This window comes from Osmerus mordax, chromosome 4 (genome assembly GCF_038355195.1).
Source record: "Osmerus mordax isolate fOsmMor3 chromosome 4, fOsmMor3.pri, whole genome shotgun sequence".
Taxonomy (NCBI): domain Eukaryota; kingdom Metazoa; phylum Chordata; class Actinopteri; order Osmeriformes; family Osmeridae; genus Osmerus; species Osmerus mordax.
The window spans coordinates 19,077,472-19,100,031 of NC_090053.1; the positions used below are offsets into that span (position 1 = coordinate 19,077,472).

A 22,560-nucleotide genomic window follows, 5' to 3' on the forward strand; every position below is an offset into this window, starting at 1 on the left:
CCGAGTGTGGCAGGTCTGGGATTAATTATCTGAAGCTGAGCCTTCGAAAGTGTGACATCTCTGGCTGGCCTTTCACAGCTCATTACACGCTGTCCAATCAGAGTGAAGCCAGCGTAGCCGCTGTTTGTTTACATCCAGCATTTGGACTGACAGGGTGGGCCTGGGTCTCACACACACTCTCCATCTCTCTTTCTTTCTCTCTCTCTCTCTCTCACTCACTCACTCACTCACACACTCACACACACACACACACACAGTTCACGTTAAAATATATTTATTATCAGCAACATATTCCTTCATAATAATACATCCATGCAAACACAACACAAATAGTTGTAATACACAAGCAGTGGTTTCACAACAGGGGCTGTGTAAAGGAGCCTAGCTATTGAAGTCACAAGACTTGGGAGGGATCAGAGCAGAGGAATGTGGTCTACTCACTGGTCCAGTGAGGGAGGGGAGGGGGGGGAGGCAGTGAGGAGACGACAATGGGATGAAAGTGAGGGAACGAGTAGAGAGAGATAGGGGGGGGGGGGGGGTGGAAGACTGAAGGAGGAGCTTGAGGGACAGGAGCTCAAGCCAGAGCAGAACACACAAGAGGAACAGACAGACACAGACAGGGGCAGAGATGCAGTGAAAAAGGGTGAAAAGTTATTAAACATTCCCACACACCAGTTAAACCTTTTGATGAATGACTTGTTCGGGAAAAAGGATGAGAGGGCACTTCAAGGCTCACATTAAGGAATAGGTATCCATGGAGATGGTAGGCAGGGGATCACAATACAGTCACATGATTTTACACAATAGAACCGTCGCAAACGCGATGAAACTCGAGTGAAAAAATATATTATAAATAGAAATACTAGAAATCAAGTTATTTGGACTTTTCGTCCAGACTTGTACTATAATCTTTTGGAAAACATGTCAGAGTACTTGGATCCAGCAGAAAAAAAGAACAAAACAAACACCCACAGTGAAAACACATCCTGTATGTATCAGTTTGTTTATCTCTTTGTCCCTCAGGAAATATTAAATAACCATTCACTCATAACACATCCTTTTTACCTCCATTTAAAAGCTCTAAACTACAGTGCCACCTGGAGGCCAAACACAGTAGTGCGTCTGACCTACAGAGTCCATGCATGCTTCAGGACAATGCTGTTCAACAAGCCACAGGCGAACACGCATGCACAAAGCACAGACGGCGCGGGGAAGGTAAAGAGCTACGAGCACGCTCACAGAGGCCCTCATGCAGCTGCCTGGCACACATGTACATACAGACACGTACACAGACACGTACACAGACACGTACACAGACACGTACACAGACACGTACACAGACACGTACACAGACACGTACACAGACACGTACACAGACACGTACACAGACACGTACACAGACATTTCTGGGGTCTAGCAGACCCAACACCTAACATGGACATTGCAACTACATCAGGAAGAACTCACAAAAAACATCTGCACATTGCACATCATCCACAAGCAGGCAAAGTTACTCTACCTTACTGGACGGACTAAGACTTCCAAATGATTCGTCAAGTCTCCTTTCAGAACAGGACATTTTACAGGTTACACGGGTCATTATGACCATATATTGTTTTTCTGAGAGCTGTCGTCACTGTACTAGGGTGATGGCTTTCAACAGAGACGGGCAAGGAGAGATGTCCTCAGGTCAGGGTTTGAGAGACAAGGCACTTCAGACTGAGGGAGGGGCTTCATGCTCCAAAGGTCATTAAGCACTGGACACAAATGACTTCCGATCACATCCTTTGTAAGGACAAGTTTCTGAGCAGGTTGTCTTTGGGGGGTGGGGTGGGGGGGGGGTGATGACTAAGGTGTTACTAGGGGGAAGTATAAACATGATCTAGTTTAGGAGAGCGGAGGCAGACATGCACAACACCTACAGTAGAGAGGATAAACATGTTATATTGTTATGCAGATGGTCTGTTACCGACATCTGTCTCAGACACACACCAGACTAAGGATGCATTAAGCGGCTGCCGCACCAGGACACGGGAAAGGACACCTACATAAGAGACAGGAGACACCTACTTGGACGTAGAGGCCGTAACGCTGACAAGCTTGGCGTGTTTACATCGTTCGTGTGGCTTGACTGAGGTGAGAGGAGCAGGTTATGGCCACACGGCTGGACCACATGATCAGATATAATAGACACGTAGTGTGTTATTGCTGGTGAGGGGTTATATACTGGCTGGCCAGTAGGCTTGTTGAGTTGGAGTCAGTTGGGTCAGAGTGAATTGGGTCAGAGTTCAAAGTGGGTTGGGTTAGAGTTTAACGTTGGGTCAAAGTTCCCAGAAAATTGGGTCAGAGTTCAGACGCTATGGCAAACTGGTGTCTGGTAATGGTGGTCGTCATGGGAACAGCATCCTGGTCTGTTGTTCTTCAGTGTTCATTCCACAGCCATCTTCTCTATGTGGTCACTCAGTAGCTTGTACTGTTCTGACATGGGAAACACACACACACACACACCGTGCTCAATTAAAAACATCATGAATAATGTTCCATTCATGTCCTTTTGTTTATTGAACTTTTATCCAAAGTGACAAAAAATGGTAAGTGCAGCAGATATCAAAAAAGGAACATTTTGCAGATACCACGAGAAGCATTGCACCGTTAAATGCTGCGTAATGCACTTCCATTGGTGTTTTCCTATTGGTTCTTGTTCTCATTTAGGTTCATGAACTGATACTGGCTCAGACTTTCGTAAACATTGACTTGAAATCTACCTTCATTCAGGTTGCCGATGATGGCCTGCTTCTTCAGGAAGTCATTGCAGAGCTTCTTACTGAGGCCAAAGGCCAGCATGTTATGTGTGAAGGTCCTGAGAAGACAGAAGCTAGTTCAGACTAAGGACCACATGAACACTCATCACATCAACATCATCCTGGATGGCTGGAACCTACCCTAGCTGGCCAAAGGCAATGTTCTCGTTGAACCTGGAGCTGTCCTCCTTCTCCTCCTCGGTCATGTGACACCACTTCTCCCTGGAGCAGGAAGAGAGCAGGTAGGGGTCAGGGGTCAAACACGGTTCACCCTGACCATGTAACCGGGCCGCACCAGAGCACACATGGTCTTCATTCCCAGGCAGAAGGCAGACACGTGAAGCCAACAGGGAACACGGAGAGTTCAAGTACGTTCATGTTGCCTTACAATGAAATGAGCTCTTTCTAGGATGGAAACCACAGTACGTCTCTGATAAGCCAGGTTCAGGAACAACAGACCAGGGATTTTACTCAGTTTGAAGAAATATATTCTATATTGCTTTGGAATGGCCTATTTGAAACAGCCAAAGCTTTAAAACTGGCATTTTTCAAAGTTAGAAAGGAAAGACTCACAACTAGATGGATGCGCTTAAACTAGCATCTCATCGCGCCTGTTGTAAGAAAACCCAACCTAAAAGACAAGAGTCTGAGATCCAACTAAGAACCATTCCCATGCATCGCAAACACATGAGACAAGACACAGATGATCCTCTCCAGCAGTACAGGATCATTTAAACCTAGTATACATACCCAGTCTAGAGACCAGGTATACATACCCAGTCTAGAGACCAGGTATACAGAACCAGTCTAGAGACCAGGTATAGAGACCAGGTATACAGACCAGGTATACAGACCCAGTCTATAGACCAGGTATACAGACCCAGTCTAGAGACCAGGTATAGAGACCAGGTATACAGACCAGGTATACAGACCCAGTCTATAGACCAGGTATACAGACCCAGTCTAGAGACCAGGTATAGAGATCAGGTATACAGACCAGGTATACAGACCCAGTCTATAGACCAGGTATACAGACCCAGTCTATAGACCAGGTATACAGACCCAGTCTAGAGACCAGGTATAGAGACCAGGTATACAGACCAGGTATAGAGACCAGGTATTCACAGCCGGGCAAAAACTACTGCAAACACAGATAAAAGAACATGGGCACCTCTAGACATGGACAAACAAAACTCATAACTGGCATGTGATGATTTTTTGTGACGGAGGGAGAGTGTAGAGTTTCAGCCAGTGGGGAAGGGAGGTAGCATGCAGCATGAGAGAGACAGAGAGAAAGAGAGAGAGAGAAAGTATGAAAAATAACTATTGTGGTTGTGTAGTATTCCCCAGGTCTCCCTCTTCATGACCAAGCCTGTGAGAAGCATCGCCAAAAGCATACACTGGTCAGTATCCATGACGATACTTCGAAATATCCAGGTCACGAGCAACATGCAACTGACGACAAACTACCGTGTAGCCCTCTGCTGGAACAACCTCAGGAACGTCAACCACAAGCACAGACGAGATAACCATCGGGCAGCACAAGACAGGCATTCAAAGCTGGCCTATATCGGACCCTACTAGACAGAGTATTTTCTAGGCTGGGTTCAGGCTACCGAGTTCCAGCTGTTGTTCCACTGCTCCTGTGCTAGCCTACGGGACTCGTTTCAAACACGCAGCTGATTCCGCACGCTGCTTCACCGAGCCTCCGGCAGATCCTCCTACTCCCCTCGCTTCGAGTCCCCGGGCTCAGATCCCATCTGCTCCACTCTTCGCTTCTGTCTGCTTCTCGCTCTATCTGTTTCAATCTCTTTCTTTATTGCCTTCTTTCACGATCCCTTTCCCACTGCGCTTCCACCCCTCCTCTCTATCTCCCTTGTTTATCTTCCTCTCTGTTCCTCCTCTCTCTGTCTGCCATATAGAGGGGCTGTGGGCTGAAAGAAGGACAGACCTCTCGTCTTCCTCCTCCTCCTCCGTCCCCCTGCCCGGCGACGAGGCACAAGGAGACAAACAGGGGTTAAACAGACATGCAGAGACAGAACACAGGAGAGAAGAGCAGAGAACACACAGACAAAGACGCCCGCACCTATGCAGCCATACACACACACACACACACACACACGCACGCCTCTCAATGCACGTCTCATTTACAGTACATCTGATCTTTTATGGGCTAAGTATTGCTGATCAGTCGTTGCAGCAGCTACAGAGAACAAGCAAACACTGCTCTCGATCCCTACGGACAGAGGGAACGCCCTCAGCTCACTTCATGATTTAATCCTCTTATTTAATCCCTCCGAAAAGCTTTCAGTGCAACCCCCCAGCCCTGCGTTTGTCCTCTCTACCCCCCCCCCACCCCCCAGCCCTTCCACAAGCCCCTCACCTGGTGGTGGGTGACCTCTTTTTCCTCTCGCAGTGGACGGCGTCGAAAAAGGCAGCATTCCAGAAGCGCAGCGTGTGCCTGGAGAATGCAAGGGGAGGTCAGGAAAACGAGGTGGAACCCAGTACAGCTAAGTAGAACCCAGTACGGCTAAGTAGAACCCAGTAAAGCTAAGTAGAACCCAGTACGGCTAAGTAGAACCCAGTACGGCTAAGTAGAACCCAGTAAAGCGAAGTAGAACCCAGTAAAGCTAAGTAGAACCCAGTAAAGCCAAGTAGAACCCAGTACAGCCAAGTAGAACCCAGTAAAGCTAAGTAGAACCCAGTAAAGCTAAGTAGAATCCAGTACGGCTAAGTAGAACCCAGTACGGCTAAGTAGAACCCAGTAAAGCGAAGTAGAACCCAGTAAAGCTAAGTAGAACCCAGTCAAGCCAAGTAGAACCCAGTACAGCCAAGTAGAACCCAGTAAAGCTAAGTAGAATCCAGTAAAGCTACGTAGAACCCAGTACAGCCAAGTAGAACCCAGTAAAGCTAAGTAGAACCCAGTAAAGCTAAGTAGAACCCAGTACAGCCAAGTGGAACCTAGTACAGCCAAGTAGAACCCAGTAAAGCTAAGTAGAACCCAGTACAGCTAAGTAGAACCCAGTAAAGCTAAGTAGATCCCAGTACAGCTAAGTAGAACCCAGTAAAGCTAAGTAGAACCCAGAAGACGTGATGGAGAGTGACGAGGAGGGCAGGCGTACCAGATGGGCTGCTGCTTCAGGTGTGTGTACAGGTAAATCTTCTCTCCTTTTTTTCCCTCAGGGCCATCAGACGACACTATCACACGCAGGGTACAAACACAGGAAGGGATTCCTTTTTCAGGTCACGTTCTACTAATTGATCATAGCTAACCAGGATAGGGATATCCAACTCCTAAGGTAACATACCTGGAGATCTGGGCTTTGTCTCAATCGGGCTTTCTCCCTCACTGGAAAACAGAAACAGGAAGAACACTGAGCCGTGTGAAAATACACAAGCTACTAAAGAATAACGCTAGTTGACAGTTCATGTCGACTGAGATCAGGGAGGACCGGGAGAGGGGGAGACGCGTCTCACTCATTCCTGCGGGCGCTCGGGCCCCTCAGCTTGTTCTCCAGGCCTCCGAAGAAGCCCTTGACTTCGGTCCTGGCGGAGGTGGTTTTGAGGAGGCGTTCTGCGGCGCCCTTCTTGCCTGTCAGCCAGGAGTTGGCCTTGTTCAGGTAGGAGTCCAGTCCGACCGGCGGTCCATGGTCCAGCAGCTCAGTAGGAGACAGCTGGACCTTACCTGGCAGGGAGGGGGAGCTACACTTACAGGACATCTGAACTCTTCTAGAAGATACTGGATTACCTGCCAACACATGGCAAACTAACAACGACCATGACTGTAACCTTGAACATATTAAGATCCGGTAAAGAGACCTGACATTTCTTACCAATGTGGTAGTAGGTAAAGCACATGGTCATGAGGTTTTTGGCTGGACTGTAGTCATCAATCTGGTAGCACCTGGAACACACACACACACACACACTTGCTAAATGTACCTGTGTATCACTTCACCTAGACAACCACACACACACCCTTCCAGTACAACCCTATCATTATCCAGTTGCTAAATTCTTTGTAAAAAATCTGCAACAGTAGGTGTGGTAGTGAGACTTACTCAAACAGCACTACAGCAAACGACTGCACCAGTCTGTAGAAGGTGGCTTCACTCACACACTTGGAGTTGCAGCGCTGAAACAGATGTTTCTGTGTGTGCTTACTTAAACCCTTCATCATTCGTCCGATACCAGATACAAGGTGATAAGCGGCCGTGAAGTTAGGCACAAACAAACCACAGCCCTTCAGCCTGAGTGATGGTGTCTTTATCAGAGTCTTATTTCCAGCGTGGTTATCCCAGGGTCATATTTACCTGTGCATTGACGTATTTAGCAAACCACTCCCTGCCCTTGGAGTTCTCTTCACAACACAGCTCCCCAAATCGAGCCTTCTCCTCCATGCCGAAGTCCTCCCTGGAACATGGAGAGACATCTGAGGATCAGCTCCACAGAGAGAGAGAAAGAGAGAGAGAGAGAGAGACAGAGAGAGAGAGGGAGGGAGGGAGGGAGAGACAGAGACACACAGAGAGAGAAACACACACAAAGATAGAGAAAAGAGAAACACACACACTTACTTTCCATGAAACACCTTCTCTACATAGGCCTTCATAAAGCCCCGCCTCTCCGCTGCTTCTGCCCCACCCTCCTCTGCGCTGTGATTGGACGAGGAGGATGACCGTCTCAGCTCCCACTGCTGAGAGGGCAGGTCCATGTCGTTGTCGCTATCGGCTGACTCTGTGGCGTCGCTGTCGATGCCCCCCTCCCCGCCCGCGGGCTGCTGTGTGTCCGGGGCCCCCACTAGAGCAGTGGGAGCCATGGGCTCAGGGAGCAGGGTGTCTGGCTGGGCAGAGGAGGCCAGATCTGGGACCAGGGGCTCGCTTGAAAAAATGTCCCTGTGTAGAAGCACCACGCTGGGGGGAGTATCCGAGGGGGGTGCCGAGTCCTCTGAAGAGGTGGGAAGGTCGAAGTCTATTAGGTTGTCTACAGCTACACCCTCCATGGTGGGCTGGATGGGAGCAGGCGACAGTGGGGGAGGGGGCACAGTTGTCCTGGTTACGACTCTCCCGTCCACTAGTGGCCCTGTTGTACTGCAGGAAAAGGATACACCGTGTCTGGAGAGGGGGGGAGGGAGGGGGGGGGGGGTCAGCAACCGGTCGTGGTGATTTTGGAAATAGGCAATCCCTCCTTCTAACAATATCTGGATCTCTCTCAGCCCCACTGTAGCAGCTGAACACACGCAATTGTGCAAAGAGTCAATCAAACATGTAGTGCCTCCATTGATTTCTATTTAGTCATTTAGCAGACGCTCTTATCCAGAGCGACTTACAGTAAGTACAGGGACATTCTCCCCGAGGCAAGTAGGGTGAAATGCCTTGCCCAAGGACACAACGTCATTTGACACGGCCAGGAATCGAACTGGCAACCTTCTGATTACTAGACCGCTTCCCTAACCGCTCAGCCACCTGACTCCCTGATTTGATTGTTGTGTGACTTATAAAAGGTGGGTTAAGCCCTGGCAGTCGAGTTTCCGTTCTCATGTTGCTGAAAATAGCTCTTATCAACAGCTCCTTCACAGACCGTGAGGAGGGAGATATCTCACATGGCGGCTCCGTGTCTCTCAGGCTTCATCACGAGGCCCGAGCTGATAGAGAGAGAGATAGAGAGAGAGAGAGAGACAGACAGACAGAGAGATACAGAGAGAGACAGAGAGAGAAAAACAGAGATAGACAGAGAGAGAGAGACACACACACACACACAAGCACCAATGTACTGACACACGCACATGCACATACACACACTTCTTCATGTTGTGCTCAGTAAATCTCAGCACTCCATCCTCAGACTGCACAGACTGCGGTAGTTTTGCTTCAATAAGCACACACACACTCTGTCTCTCTCTCTCTGCCTCAGGGGAATGCTGCACAAAAGGCCGTCCATCACTATGATTGCATACTGACAAGCGTTACTGAGCAGGTCTACCTAGTGGATTTAGAGAGAGATAGAGAGTCTTTAAGAAAAGACAGACACCATTATTTGTATAATTAATGCAAAGCTGACTACAATTTCGTAAGCAAAACAGTCTTGACTTTGAATAGAATACACAGTATATCTTCATGTTGTTTCAACTGGAAGGTGGGCCTACAAGTGAAGATTATTTTATTTGTACAGTTGAGTTAACAACCACAGCGAACTTAGAGGATGTAAACCATATAACTAGGAGAAAGTTTATCACCGTGAGCAGCGTCAGATTAACAAAAAACGAGTTCCGGCTCTCGAGCCAACGTAAACCAGGGAGCAACCACACCACGGCCACAAACAGAAACAAGGATTCCATGTTTAACGCTGCCACGAATTTGCGCTAATTTTGTTTACTACAGTAAAGATCCACATACATTTGTTGTGGTCGTGAAACGCACCATGGGTCATTAGAACACTGGACCAACTCTACGCATTTTACTGAACTGCCAGCTGAATAAGTGGTTCTTACAGGGCACATTATTTTATTATTAGTTAGGCTGTATTTAAGCAGTGCACTTGACATACATTTGACAGGAAATAACATTGAACAAACACAAGCCAGTGCGACTGTCACTCAAGCAAATACAAGCGTTTCCTTGTGTATGCTATGATGTAGGCTATTTGGGAAACCATTGCGGAAAACAAGCTTTGATGAAGGATACGGGATATCCCCCACACGGTACAGCAGGTTAGTCAAGCATCACTGCCGTTACCCGAGGTCGTCGCTGTAGCTAGCCAGCCCGGACCATACAATTATGAAAAACAAACATCACGAGACATAAACCAGGTTTGGTAATTTCGAAATTGTTACACTACTAGTGCTGTTCTACTCAAAGTAACAAAATAAATGGTGTAATGGGACTGACTGAAACGAAAATGTGTGCATGTTGATAAATAATAAAACATTTAGCATACAAATTAACAGCTGTACGTACATGACATTTCCCAGGAAGGTACCAGCCAGCTGAAAGGAGAGGGAGTCTTCCCTGTGCGCGGCGGAGCAGTGCTGGCCACTGTAGGCTGTGGTACGCATGCGCAGTAGGCGATGATCGTGACGCAGGGGGAATCCAATGACGTGTACACTGACATGAAACAGGGCCTTTGAGCTACATGACCTCTCCAAGGCATCATTCATAATTTTTATGAGCCTCAACGCTTCGCCACACTGGTTTTTCTTTTACTTTTACACAGGGATCTGTTAGTATTTCAGCACATGTTATTTTTAAGTTCTTGTGACTATTTATTTTATATACAGGCAGGGGCTCCGCAAATAATTTTGGGCCAGAAAATTGCAATTGCGCCCCCACCCCCCCATATTTTTGATATTATGTTTTTTCATTCGAAAAATTCCCATTAAGGCCCCTGGGTAGTCAGTCCCACTTTAGGCCTATATGGCTACAGCCCCATGCTCCATGGTATAGCCAAATCAACTACAGAAACACAAATGCAGTGAAAGTGCTTTAATAGGCTACGACGTGACACAAACAGAAGTGATCATAAATGATACAAATTGTGACGTGTTCTCAAAATACGAGAGATTAATAAAGGACGTTGGAAGCTGGTGCCAATGTAACCTAACACATTCTTGTCATCTTTACTGAAGTCGTTATGAAGTGGTTTACTCCTGACAGGACAGCGAAGCCTAGCGGGCAGGAGATGCTGCTGTGGACAGTTTCTTGGGGAGGGTGACCGTCATGAAGAGGAGCTGCTCCTTCCTCATGTTCTGGCTGACGGACGGGATCAGATCCAGCTCCATGAACTCCTGGTTCTGTCCGTACAGAGGCCACTGCAGCAGACCAGCACCGTTGGGAGACCTGAGGAGACAGGCAGCACAGTCAGGCAGACAACGTCACTCTGTTAGTCATGTCTATCTTTTCATATTTGTCTCTAGGTTGAAAGACACTGATCACACAGTGACAGTATGTGTCTTTAGGACTGTTTCTTGGACCAGTTTCAGACTGGTTATAAATGACACCTCCTTGTCGGCCTCACCTCACCTTAAAAGACTTTAAATGGAACAAAAGTGTTTGAAGTGGTTTTAAGGTGAGATGAATAATCTATTTGCCCTGAAGTAAAGAAACAACATATATTTACCTGAAAGGTCCATATATTTGCTCGACTTTAAAACCCATATACATTTGTCAATGGGGGTCGGAGTGTGTCAACTCACCCAGTGCGAGCAAAGTTGGCCCAGTATGACATCATGGTCTTGCACAGCTTTTCCTCTTCCTGAGTGATGGTACCTGATAGGAGGAAGCATACATTAAGTAGGGAAACCACACAGGAAGTACAAAGCACACAGGAAGAAGGAAGCACACAGGAAGTAGGAAGCCCACAGGAAGTAGGAAACACACAAGTAGTAGGGGAAGCACACAGGAAGTAGGAAGCAGCAAGAATGACAGATTGATGTCCTTCCAAACCCAACAGTGGTAATAAAACGGTACTTCCAAGTAGAAAATCTGTCTGGGATTCTGCTTCGGAGCAGGTGCTGAAGCTAATCTAGGGGGTTATACCTGTGATCTTTATGTGTCCGTTCCAAAAGCAGGCCCCGAACATGAAGCCCACTTCGTCTGCATGGTCTGACTTGACAAAGGCAGGCCTGGTCAGCTTGTGTGCCTCAGGCCGGTGCTGGAACTCATACATGTACACAGGAGCTCCCGCATCTACACCAGGCACCAGACACACCCAGTTAGATCAAGTGAAGCAGGACCACGCTTTCAATGTCCTGAAGACACTGCTTCACCTCTGCTACTGACCTCTATGGTACCCAGCCACTTTGATGACAGGCAAGACCATGAATACGTCTCCCAGCATGTGGGTGAACCCATCCCGGATCTCCTCCGGAGTTTTGGCATCTTTAAGGTACTCATCTGCTAAGAGCTGGTTGGCACCGGAGACCTGGGGCACAACAGAGACATTTAAGGAGTGAGTTATTTTTCCAAAACGGAAGCTAGCTAGTTTTAGTTAGCTTCCGTTACCTAGCAACCTAGCATAATACTCGTAGCAATGCTACTACCTGCTAGTGTTACTTGTTAGCCTCCTAATTGTAAATTTTGAAGCCATACTATAGCGTTTGTCATATAGTTTTTGTTTATCGGAAAATAGTCGGTTGGAATGTTCAGAATCACATATGTGTGACGCTACTCCTTAACGGGTTAAGGAGGGGTCCACAGTAGCCACAACAACCACAAGACCTGCCCCAATGGGCAGCCTCCATAACGATGCTCATCTCACCCCTTGAGGATAGAACATGGCCATCATGGACATGACGCTCTCTCTGTCCATGCCTGTGTCCCAGCCAGGAGGGGCAAATGCCTGTCCACACATACAACGAAAACCAAACTTTTTTATTGGCCAGCGAAACCTAAACATGAAAAAAAAACTAAACTCATCTTCTTAAGTATATAATTAAGATACTTGATAATGTTTTGCAGTCATCTTGACATGTGCCTTTGTGTGGGAGGGTGTAGAGTCTGAACTGTCCTTTCCAGCAAACTTGTGACTGTCATTAGGTACAGTATATTGTTCAGATAAGTGACTGTTTCTGTAGATTTCTTTTATGTACATGTGCTTTTTTTCAGAAAATAACGGTTTATCTTGCATGGAAAGAGATTGTCACGTGTCACTCCTGCAGGAGTCACAGCTGAACAATAAATGTCACTCAATTGCCACTGGTGTAATGCTAGATGATGTTGACGAGATACCAAATGAGTGTTTCTGACCTGGGGGACTGTTTCTAGAACTTACCCGAGGAAGGATCCAGCCAAATTCATGATTGGTCACACCAATCAACACAGGAACTTTCATCACTTCCTTCTTCTTCAGTAGCTCCTCTGGCAGGTCTGTCAGGAAGACCCCATCTACCACAGCCCCCAGGTAGATCTTCATCTAAAACAGAGCAGCTCAATGGCTCAACTCAGTCTGACATCGCCATCTTGTGGCCTGTCCTGGAACATTTCTAACCCTATATACTGATATGTTCTTGAGTCATAAACGGGGGGATAACTGAGACAAATTAAATCCAAAATTATTTAGCAATGTCAACAACAGTGAACAGTATACAAATTGTGCTAATTTTAATGACTCGTTGATTGTTTGTTTTTATTTTTAAGTGGATGTTTACCTTTTTTGTGGCATTCAGCAGTTGTTCCTCAGTCTTGTCTCTGAGGCAGCTGACCAGCTGCTGTGTGTCTGGGTGATCACACTCCGTAAGGTTGGCAACAGTCTAAATACACACACGTCACTTACTCAATACATTTGGATAAACCTTGTTTCACATCCCACTCATGTTGTTTTCATCATTTCAATCATTCCGGTTTGAGTAAAATAAGGTATTGTGTTTTGTGTATTCGGGTTGATTTTTGCCTTTGTGTGGCAGGGTGTAGAGTCTGATCCATACCTTGGCCTGGACCAGGGGAACATTGGTTGTGTATGGGCCCAGGGTTGACACTCCACTCTGGAACACAGCGCGGTGAAACAGCCCCTTTGTCAATGGAGACAGAGTCTGGCAGACGGGAGAGACAAGTGTCAGAGCGTGAGACACCTGGTCGGTTTTACTACCTGCATAGTATTGCTAATACAAGTGGGGAGGAGGGGGTGGAAAGAAGTGGGAAGATTGAAATCCTTCTTGTTTTTGTACATGTAGGCCTTGAACAGTGTCCTAAGCCAGCGTTTCTCTAACTCTTTAGTGCCAGGGACCAGGAAAGGCCATGCCATTTCCTCAGTGGAGGCACAAACACAGCTCCACAGCCCAGTAGCTGAGGCCTTAGGTCAAAGACACGTTGCCACAGGCCCCAGTCTGAGCCCCTCTGGGTCTCCTCTTCACCAGGGTTGAAGCGCTGATGCCCCCTGCAGACTCCCCCGCGATGGTCACCGACTGGGGGTCTCCTCCGAACTGATGGATATTCTCCTGTACCCACTGCAACGCTGCCACCTGATCCAGGAAGCCCCAGTTCCCCCGGGCGTGCTCGTCGCCCGTGCTGCCCACACACGACGAGAAAACCACAGCACAGGATGGACTTAGAGTACTTCGAGTTAATGCTTACAAAACATTGGTAGCATTAATCTGCACACTTCTTTTTGAATGAGCTAGAATCCTTCAATGGGACTTCATGTCTAAGGAACGGTTGGATACAGAAACACAAACAACGAAATTATACTATGCAAGGAAAGAGTAAAACTCTGAAACATGTCTGTCATACCTCAGATATCCCATAATGCCCAGGCGATATTGTATGACCACCACAACAATGTTCTCGTAGGCAGCCAAAGGGGCTCCATCAAACTGTGAGGCAGCTCCCATGGACAGGCCCCCTCCATGGATCCAGACAAACACCTGAGACACCAAACAGAGCGGTCCCTTGTTCACTGCTCACCCTCTGAGAACAGGGAAGCTTTCATACTGGAAGGCATAGGAATGAACAATTGACCTCATTTAGTAGAATGGGACCCACTCTTGTGAGTGTATAAGCCTTTTATACTTACTTACTTACTAATGGTGTACAATAGGAACCCCTAAACAAATATATATTATGTAAGCCCATTTGTCCCTGAGGCTGTAAGCAAAACATATGTGGAAACATTCCTGTTGTTAGATATGAAAGATTTGTTTTGGACACCAAACCAAACCCAAATGTTGTATGTGGAGGTCAGTGTGTGAGCGAGTCTAACTTACAGGGAGTTTTTCTGAGGCACTATTTGTTGGAGTGTAAACATTCAGATACAAACAGTCCTCAGAAATGGCAGGAAGGGTGTACTCTATCGACATGGTCTGCAACACCTGCAGAACCACAGCTTTGTCCTGAATACACCTGACACACACATAGAGAGGGAAACAGAGAGGGAGAGGAAGAGAGACAAAGGGAGAAAGAGAGGGAGAACCGAGAAAGAGAAAAAAGACAAAACAGGGAGAGACAAAACAGAGAGAAACAGAAAGATTTGTGATCAAAGGCTCCCAGGGTCAACGACATCAGAGTGATTGCTTCATGGTCACAGTGGTCACTGTGGTCAAACACTCACATGGGAGGCTGCAGGGTGCTGTCTCTCTCCCCCTCCCAGGGCTCTGGAGGCTGGGGAGCGGCCAGGCGCAGGGGGCCCACAGGGGGCCGAGCGAACGGGATCCCCAGGTACTGCTGCACCCTCTTGTCTGTGCCCTTCACGGTGGCGTAAGCTCCTCGAACCTTCCCGTCCTTCAGGGACACCACTGTCCCTGGTTCTGCTGCAGGGACAGTCACAGACTGCTAGTGTACCATGTGGCATATACCACAATCAACTCAATACAAGAACGGATTGAATGCAATTAAATGCAATGTCACATATCATAATGAATTACAATAACAATGTACAAATGTTACAATATCTGAAATGATACGATACAACATGCAATGTTTTACCATGATACCATAAATATGACACAATATAAGATGCAATACAAAGTCACACAATATATATCATAGGATATGATGCGATACAATGTGACATGTTATGAAAATGTGACCATTTTATACACATATGTAATGACACCTACACATGAGAGAATGTTGCCAACCAAAATACAACTGTGTGTGATAGTACCCCCCACCACAGCACAAACACTGGACACCTTCGCTAAAACCTTTACCAAATGGTTGACACTGTAAGACGTCACTGGTTAGTTTTTTATTGGAAAGAGCAAGAGCAGATCCCCTCTTTCGATACATTTACAAGCTGGTGGACCTTAAAGCTAACTCTTCAGAACATCCAGGCCAATTAGGTTCAAACTTCCAAATCAAAAGAACCAAAAGCAAATCAAACACATGCCGTAGTGCTCTGACGACCTCTATATATATCTGCTTAATAATTTCTGGCATGGATAATACCAATTGAATTTTGATTACATGAATGCAGCCTCTAATTATGCAGTGGTGTAATCTGTGATCTGACCTGTAATGATGATGAAAATGTTGTAGTTACCTGGAGCTCCCAGGGTCGTCTGCAGGAAGGCACCAGCCAGGCAGAGGAGCAGAAAACTTGTTCTCATCTTGACTGTGTCCGAAGAAAGACAGAGGGACCTTTCTGGTTTACCTCTGTTTTCACCAGCGACCTCCCCTTGGAACACAGACACACACACAAGCACACACAGACACAAGCACACACAGACACACACACACACACACACACAGACACACACACAGACACAAGCACACACACACACAGACACAAGCACACACACACACAGTTTTGAAGGATGGGGTGTGGGCTAAATTTATATTGAGTCAACAGCCAAGGCACACTGGTTAGAGTGTAATGAGGAGTTGGAATGTGCTTTGTACAATTGCAAGAGCGGTTGTAGAAGTTTTAGAAGGTAAAATAAATACAAATGGACATTTAACAAAACAACAGTAAGGTGCCAAACATTGATAATTAGCACCAAAAGAGAAATCATGAAACAATTTTTATTAAATTGATACTTACTTCTCTCTCAACGCCAACAATTACTGAGTCCTACTAAGGTAGGGGACTTTGGGGATTAGGGACAGCTGATCACCTGCTGCTGAAGTTAGAGGCATGGCCTGGGTGGAAGAGAGAGGGGGGGAGACCAGACTTTGTAGTCCACAGAACAAGAACAAACACACAAATGCACACAGTTTTACAAAAACAGAGAAATCCTCTCTGTTTACAAAAAAACAAATAGTTCTGTGTCCACCAAGGACCTCCCCATGCAACGCACACATGCACACACATACACATGTACCGGTAGACCCACACACATTTTCCAAAACTACAATCCCAGCAACAATCCTATTAAATCACAGCGTGAGCATTCCAGAAACGTTTCAGTTGATTAAACCTGTTCTCCTGGACACTGGACGCTCCTGGAACACACAGTCTTTCTGACCAAACAGCAGCCTTTGATCTTATCCCACACAGGTCATTCCCTCAGTCAACTCCTACAGTAAACATTCTGTACTTTTACCCAATATGATTAAGCACGTTAAGCTCAAACAAAAACCCAGGACTATGGCCCCGTAGTTAGTGTCAACCAGGGTTAATCTACAAGCACGGAGCAATGTGCAGTCAACGTATTACAGAGTATTAAACAGGAGAGCGCGTGTCTACGCGCAAGAAGCTCTATTCTAGAAGCCTTCAGGCTGACAGCCGCTGAGGGTGACGTTACTGAAACACAACGCTGCAGCAGTGTAGATTCCTCCTGTCAACCCCGTATCGTTGATCTCTGGCGCGGGCTTCCAGTGGGAATCAATGTCTACACATCAGCAGTTCGACCTGTCCTGTCGCGACATTTGGTCGTTATCCTCCACAGAAACATTAGTATTTGACTTTGCTGTATTATATTATGTATAAGTGATTTGTTGTTGTTGTTTTTTTATAGCAATTATCCAGTGGCAATGTCCAGAAAGATGATCAGAATAATAGGCTGCTTTCATCTGCGTTACCTTGACGACACTGCAGGAAGCACGGTTCAGTGTCACGCATTCTAGTTTATGCAAAATCACACACATCCCAAGTGGGGCAGTTTGTTAGGGAGGAAGTACATTTACATTACATTTAGTCATTTAGCAGACGCTCTTATCCAGAGCGACTTACAGTAATTACAGGGACATTCCCCCAAGGCAAGTAGGGTGAAGTGCCTTGCCCAAGGACACAACGTCATTTGGCACAGCCGGGAATCGAACTGGCAACCTTCTGATTACTAGCCCAATTCTCTAACCGCTCAGCCACCTGACTCCCCAGGAAGTATGTAGAGTTTGTGTGTATTCGAAAATATCCTTGGGGGAGTATCTTTCAGTGTATGTGTGCATGCATGTCTGTTTTGCCTCATGTTAAAGGTGAACGGAGGGACACTTTGAATGGGTTGAAATAAAACAGGTCCGATTAAAAGTAATCCAAGAGAATCCTTCCCCGAGTGCTGGTGTGACGTTCACCTGCCCCTTGCCATGGCAACAGTATGTCAGGGATCAGGGTTTAGCCCAGCTGAGGCTCCTGTCTGAGGAGCTAGGCATGCCAAGTAACAAACCTGGAGTGGAGCCTGGTCTTGGGTCTGGGGTCAGTGGAGCCTGGTCCTGGGTCTGGGGTCAGTGGAGCCTGATCCTGGGTCTGGGGTCAGTGGAGCCTGGTCCTGGGTCTGGGGTCAGTGGAGCCTGATCCTGGGTCTGGGGGTCAGTGGAGCCTGGTCCTGGGTCTGGGGTCAGTGGAGCCTGGTCCTGGGTCTGGGGGTCAGTGGAGCCTGTTCCTGGGTCTGGGGTCAGTGGATCCTGGTCCTGGGTCTGGGGGTCAGTGGAGCCTGGTCCTGGGTCTGGGGTCAGTGGAGCCTGGTCCTGGGTCTGGCGTCAGTGGAGCCTGGTCCTGGGTCTGGGGTCAGTGGAGCCTGGTCCTGGGTCTGGGGGTCAGTGGAGCCTGGTCCTGGGTCTGGGGGTCAGTGGAGCCTGATCCTGGGTCTGGGGGTCAGTGGAGCCTGATCCTGGGTCTGGGGGTCAGTGGAGCCTGGTCCTGGGTCTGGGGGTCAGTGGAGCCTGTTCCTGGGTCTGGGGGTCAGTGGAGCCTGATCCTGGGTCTGGGGGTCAGTGGAGCCTGTTCCTGGGTCTGGCGTCAGTGGAACCTGATCCTGGGTCTGGGGTCAGTGGAGCCTGGTCCTGGGTCTGGGGGTCAGTGGAGCCTGGTCCTGGGTCTGGGGGTCAGTGGAGCCTGTTCCTGGGTTTGGGGTCAGTGGAACCTGATCCTGGGTCTGGGGTCAGTGGAGCCTGGTCCTGGGGCTGGGGGTCAGTGGAGCCTGGTCCTGGGTCTGGGGGTCAGTGGAGCCTGCTCCTGGGTCTGGGGTCAGTGGAGCCTGGTCTTGGGTCTGGGGTCAGTGGAGCCTGGTCCTGGGTCTGGGGTGAGTGGAACCCGATCCTGGGTCTGGGGGTCAGTGGAGCCTGGTCCTGGGTCTGGGGTCAGTGGAGCCTGGTCTTGGGTCTGGGGGTCAGTGGAGCCTGGTCATGGGTCTGGGGGTCAGTGGAGCCTGATCCTGGGTCTTGGTTGCTTGTACTGTCTTAAATGCAAGTCTATAGCAGGCTTGGCAGACTGGCAACACCCTCATTTATACCTTAATAACTTAACAGGGACAGCACAGCTCAGTGAACCATACACAGAACATGGGCCTATGTACTTACACTGGCAGTTGGACAACTGAGAGTCTATATAAAGGACACAATAATCTTCAGGATTAAGGCTTTTCACAAGGATTACTTTTTTAACAAATACGACTGCATCTCCACACAGGTCACAGTAGAGAACAAGTAGCAGGAGAAGGTAGTCTCTATCAGTTGGACACTCTCAGACATGTGGCACAAGACTCTCTTCTTCAACATGTTAGGAACAAGTGGAAACTGGTAAGTCAGTTTGGATTTCCATCTGCAAGAAGAAAAGACTAGACTCCAAAATGTTTTTGACAAATTCTGTAAAGTACTTAGGTTCACTTGATCAAATCAAGTGTACCCTAAATACTTCAGGAAGTACTGGATGATTTGTGCCAACTGGGAGGCAAATCTAATTTACCTTTATGACTTTTGTTGTTGGTAATGGACTTTTGTAATTTACCCAGGATTGACCCAGACTGATGTGACCTGGGGAAAGACTAAAAGGATGAGGTCTTCCCAGATGGTAATCACCCAGTGGAAGGCTAATGTTAACTGGATGAAATTACTCAAACCTAATGTGTTTAAGACAATTGTTAAATCAGCCTACTATGTAAACAAAAACTTCGTCTCTTCTCCTCTCCCCTCCCCTCCCTTCCCTTCCCTTCCCTTCCCTACCCTCCCCCTCCCCCCATACCATCTTTAACTCCTCTCCTCATCTCCAGGGGAAGGTTCATGTTAACTGGATGAAATGACTCAAACCTAATGTGTTTAAGACAACTGTTTAATCAGCCTACTATGTAACCACAAATGTATCTTGCCTTATCTACCCTCCCCTCCCCTGCTTGTGTTCAGTTATAAAACTCAGATTAAGGACAGAAATGAGAGTCTACCACTGCCTTGTCAGTTGCTGTTCCTGAGCCTACTCCTTGTGATGGTGACTGTAGGCCTGGTCTACTCCACCCTACTCGTCCTACAGCCACTCAGCAGCTCTAACCAACCCTGGTCCAAAGACACCCCCTTACATCCCCACTCTCTGACCAGTCACAACCAGGGAGAAACCAACCCGCCCTATGAAGTAGCCTACCCACAAAACTACCACTTTGTTCTGGACCAGTCTCTGAGGCATGAGGCTCCCTTCTTGGTTCTGATGGTGCCGGTGGCTCCAGGTAACCTGGTATCCAGGCAGGTGATCCGCAGGACCTGGGGGAAGGAGGGTGTGGTTCTGGGCCGGGCGGTGCGTGTGTTGTTCCTGCTGGGCATGCCAGGTGGGGCGGGGGTGGAGAGGCAGCAGGAGGAGCTGAAGACGGAGAGCCTGGAGCACCACGACCTGCTGCAGAGTGACTTCCTGGACAGCTACTTCAACCTGACCATCAAGACCATGGTGATGCTGGAATGGCTGAGCTCTCGCTGCCCCAACGCCTCCTACGCCATGAAGGTGGACTCCGACATGTTCGTCAACGTGCACAACCTGGTCAGCATGCTGGCCGCCCCAGACACACCCACCAGGAACTACATCACGGGCATTGTCCGGCTCAACAGCAATGTCGTCCGAGACCCCACCTCAAAGTGGTATATTCCCAGAATGGTTTATCCCAGTTCTAAATTCCCGCCTTACCTCATAGGGAATGGTTATATTTTCTCCTTGGACCTTGCTGGGAAGCTAGTGGAAGCCTCCAAACAGGTCAGAGCCATTTACATTGAGGACGCCTACCTTGGTATGTGTCTGCACTACTTGGGGATTGCCTTGAGCTACCCTCCTAGCTCAGCCCTTTTCAAACTGTACCCCCCTTACAGTAACAGACGCTGTTTCTACTCCTCTGTTGTCATGACGCTCATGGACAGCGTCAATAATCTACAGGCAGTCTGGAGGGACTTACAGAGATTTGGCTCACCCTGCTAAATGACGCCTATTTATACACACACACACACACACACATAAACTCTCTCTCTTTCACACACACACTCACACACACACACACACACACACACACACACACACACATTGTAGCAAAAACACACACACCTCATCTGAACATGAAGTATTAGTCAACACTAGATGGCAGCAATGATTTTGGCATAAAAAGCCTGCAGTCCAGTATGGAATCTAGTCTAGTCAAATGTTGTAATAGCTAAGTAAATACTTATTTAACCGCAACAAATGCCTTTCAGCCAACCACTTTCATTAAAATATATTTTCTGTTTTCTATCAAATATTTGAAGTTTTGTATATTGTTTACATTTTTGTGTGAATTAATTTACAAGTGTTGTAATGTGCATCTTGTAATTTACAGTAAGGCTTTCGGTAGCACTCACGACTGCAATTTGCATATAGCTTTAATTGTCTAAACAGGAATATGAACTATATAGCCTACTGCTTTCCCTGTGTTTCGAATGGAAACCTTGCACTGATGAGGGGAAAAAGAAGTATAGGATCTTAACTGGTTTGTTCAGAAGTTAGCCTACATGGGCACTATTATTTACACGTTATTTCGGTCCTTTGAGCATACTTTTCTCGTAAGGCACATGTATGGGAGCATTGCGGAGTAGGCTATAGTATACTGCACTGCCACGAGTATAGTCTACTGCCTGGAGAGTACCATCTTCGTTGCATGATAGTGTTTACATTTCCATAAGTGGATAAAACCAGGCTTTGTTTCTCTTACAGGCTGAGACGCTAACTTTTACTGGAAATGTAAACTGAAAACTCTTTACATCTGTTTTAATTTACAAGGAAGATCCCAATGTTATGTATTTTGTGGATTCACACAGTCGGCCTACATTATTAAAACATGTCAACATATAATATACGGCCATTCCCAGACTTGCAAGATAATAATTACTATAACTCCATGTCATGACAATGAACTGAACACGGATCTTACGCCCATCAAGGGAACGTATGATCTACGTCAGACGCAGGGGCGTTCCCGGGGCGTGACAGCGCTCCTCTGTAGGCTCCATGTAGCTTACTGTAACGCTACAGCTCCATTGAAACTGCTTTCCAAGTGACAGAGCAATAGGAGAACCAGGAGGGAAACCAACTTAATAGAAACACGAAAAAAATTGGGTATTCACCTCTACAGCGGTACACGTTATTGTTTTAAAGGCGACACAGTTGTGGCCACTGACACCCAGTCGGTGGTTGAGAAGTCACTGCAAACTGACCCGCCGGGAGCGTTGGAAGGACTCGGAGAGAGCGCGCATCTGGGAGGGCTTCGAAAAGTAACCAAAGTTAGCCACAGGTAGCTCTCACGTCAAAGAATATCAAAGGGCAATGCGGATATCTCCGGCCGGAGATCAAGCTGCGTTTCAGTCCTAGTTCTTCGTGGGAAGATCAGTTCTCTTCATCGGATCGAAGACCTGAGCTGAGGGGACAACCATGTCCCGGAGAAAACAGAGCAAACCCAGACAGATCAAACGTAAGGGTCAATTATTTTGACATTCATTTCAAATCGCACGTTTACATCCTACATTACAAATGAAAGGCTTGTTAATTTGCGTAATTATTGCTGTAGAATTTCTTTTTTTGTATCGATATTTTTCCATCTGTTACCAACAATGTCCAACAATGGGCTAGTCACTTTAGTAATTAACCAGTTTAGTTTATACTGTCTGCCTTAATTAATTGA

At 47.3% G+C, this 22,560-nt stretch overlaps 3 protein-coding genes across 3 annotated transcripts; 1 reads left to right on the forward strand and 2 right to left on the reverse strand.

Annotated features, from left to right (window-relative positions):
* Positions 1–257: 257 nt before the first annotated feature.
* On the reverse strand, positions 258–9,816 carry kiaa0513 (KIAA0513 ortholog). The gene is made up of 12 exons (XM_067234093.1): positions 9,755–9,816; positions 7,376–7,912; positions 7,115–7,214; positions 6,863–6,936; positions 6,635–6,705; positions 6,279–6,486; positions 6,110–6,150; positions 5,924–5,999; positions 5,185–5,262; positions 2,943–3,023; positions 2,766–2,860; positions 258–2,478 (listed from the first exon to the last, which is right to left on the reverse strand). Exons 2-12 carry the CDS (start codon positions 7,798–7,800, stop codon positions 2,429–2,431), a joined length of 1,299 nt encoding a protein of 432 aa, XP_067090194.1. The 5' UTR covers positions 7,801–7,912; positions 9,755–9,816; the 3' UTR covers positions 258–2,428.
* A 449-nt stretch (positions 9,817–10,265) lies between these two features.
* On the reverse strand, positions 10,266–15,837 carry ces3 (carboxylesterase 3). The gene is made up of 13 exons (XM_067234380.1): positions 15,771–15,837; positions 14,838–15,036; positions 14,494–14,629; positions 14,021–14,154; positions 13,645–13,798; positions 13,219–13,323; positions 12,943–13,044; positions 12,567–12,707; positions 12,054–12,134; positions 11,576–11,717; positions 11,333–11,482; positions 10,990–11,062; positions 10,266–10,633 (listed from the first exon to the last, which is right to left on the reverse strand). The coding sequence occupies exons 1-13, from the start codon at positions 15,835–15,837 to the stop codon at positions 10,462–10,464; spliced, it is 1,656 nt and encodes a 551-aa protein (XP_067090481.1). The 3' UTR covers positions 10,266–10,461.
* A 4,025-nt stretch (positions 15,838–19,862) lies between these two features.
* On the forward strand, positions 19,863–20,831 carry LOC136942277 (beta-1,3-galactosyltransferase 5-like). The gene has a single exon (XM_067235129.1). The coding sequence runs from the start codon at positions 19,863–19,865 to the stop codon at positions 20,829–20,831; it is 969 nt and encodes a 322-aa protein (XP_067091230.1).
* The last annotated feature ends 1,729 nt before the right edge of the window (positions 20,832–22,560 follow it).

Coding starts and splice junctions, on each gene's coding strand:
- kiaa0513 (XM_067234093.1), bottom strand. CDS start 7,800: ATGGAGGGTGTAGCTGTAGACAACCTAATAGACTTCGACCTTCCCACC. Junction 5,263..5,923: donor CTGAAGCAGCAGCCCATCTG/GTACGCCTGCCC, acceptor TGCATTCTCCAG/GCACACGCTGCGCTTCTGGA. Junction 3,024..5,184: donor AAGAGGTCACCCACCACCAG/GTGAGGGGCTTG, acceptor TTCCTGCTCCAG/GGAGAAGTGGTGTCACATGA.
- LOC136942277 (XM_067235129.1), top strand. CDS start 19,863: ATGGTGACTGTAGGCCTGGTCTACTCCACCCTACTCGTCCTACAGCCA.
- ces3 (XM_067234380.1), bottom strand. CDS start 15,837: ATGAGAACAAGTTTTCTGCTCCTCTGCCTGGCTGGTGCCTTCCTGCAG. Junction 15,037..15,770: donor GACGACCCTGGGAGCTCCAG/GTAACTACAACA, acceptor CTGTCCCTGCAG/CAGAACCAGGGACAGTGGTG. Junction 11,063..11,332: donor CGGACACATAAAGATCACAG/GTATAACCCCCT, acceptor TCCTCCTATCAG/GTACCATCACTCAGGAAGAG.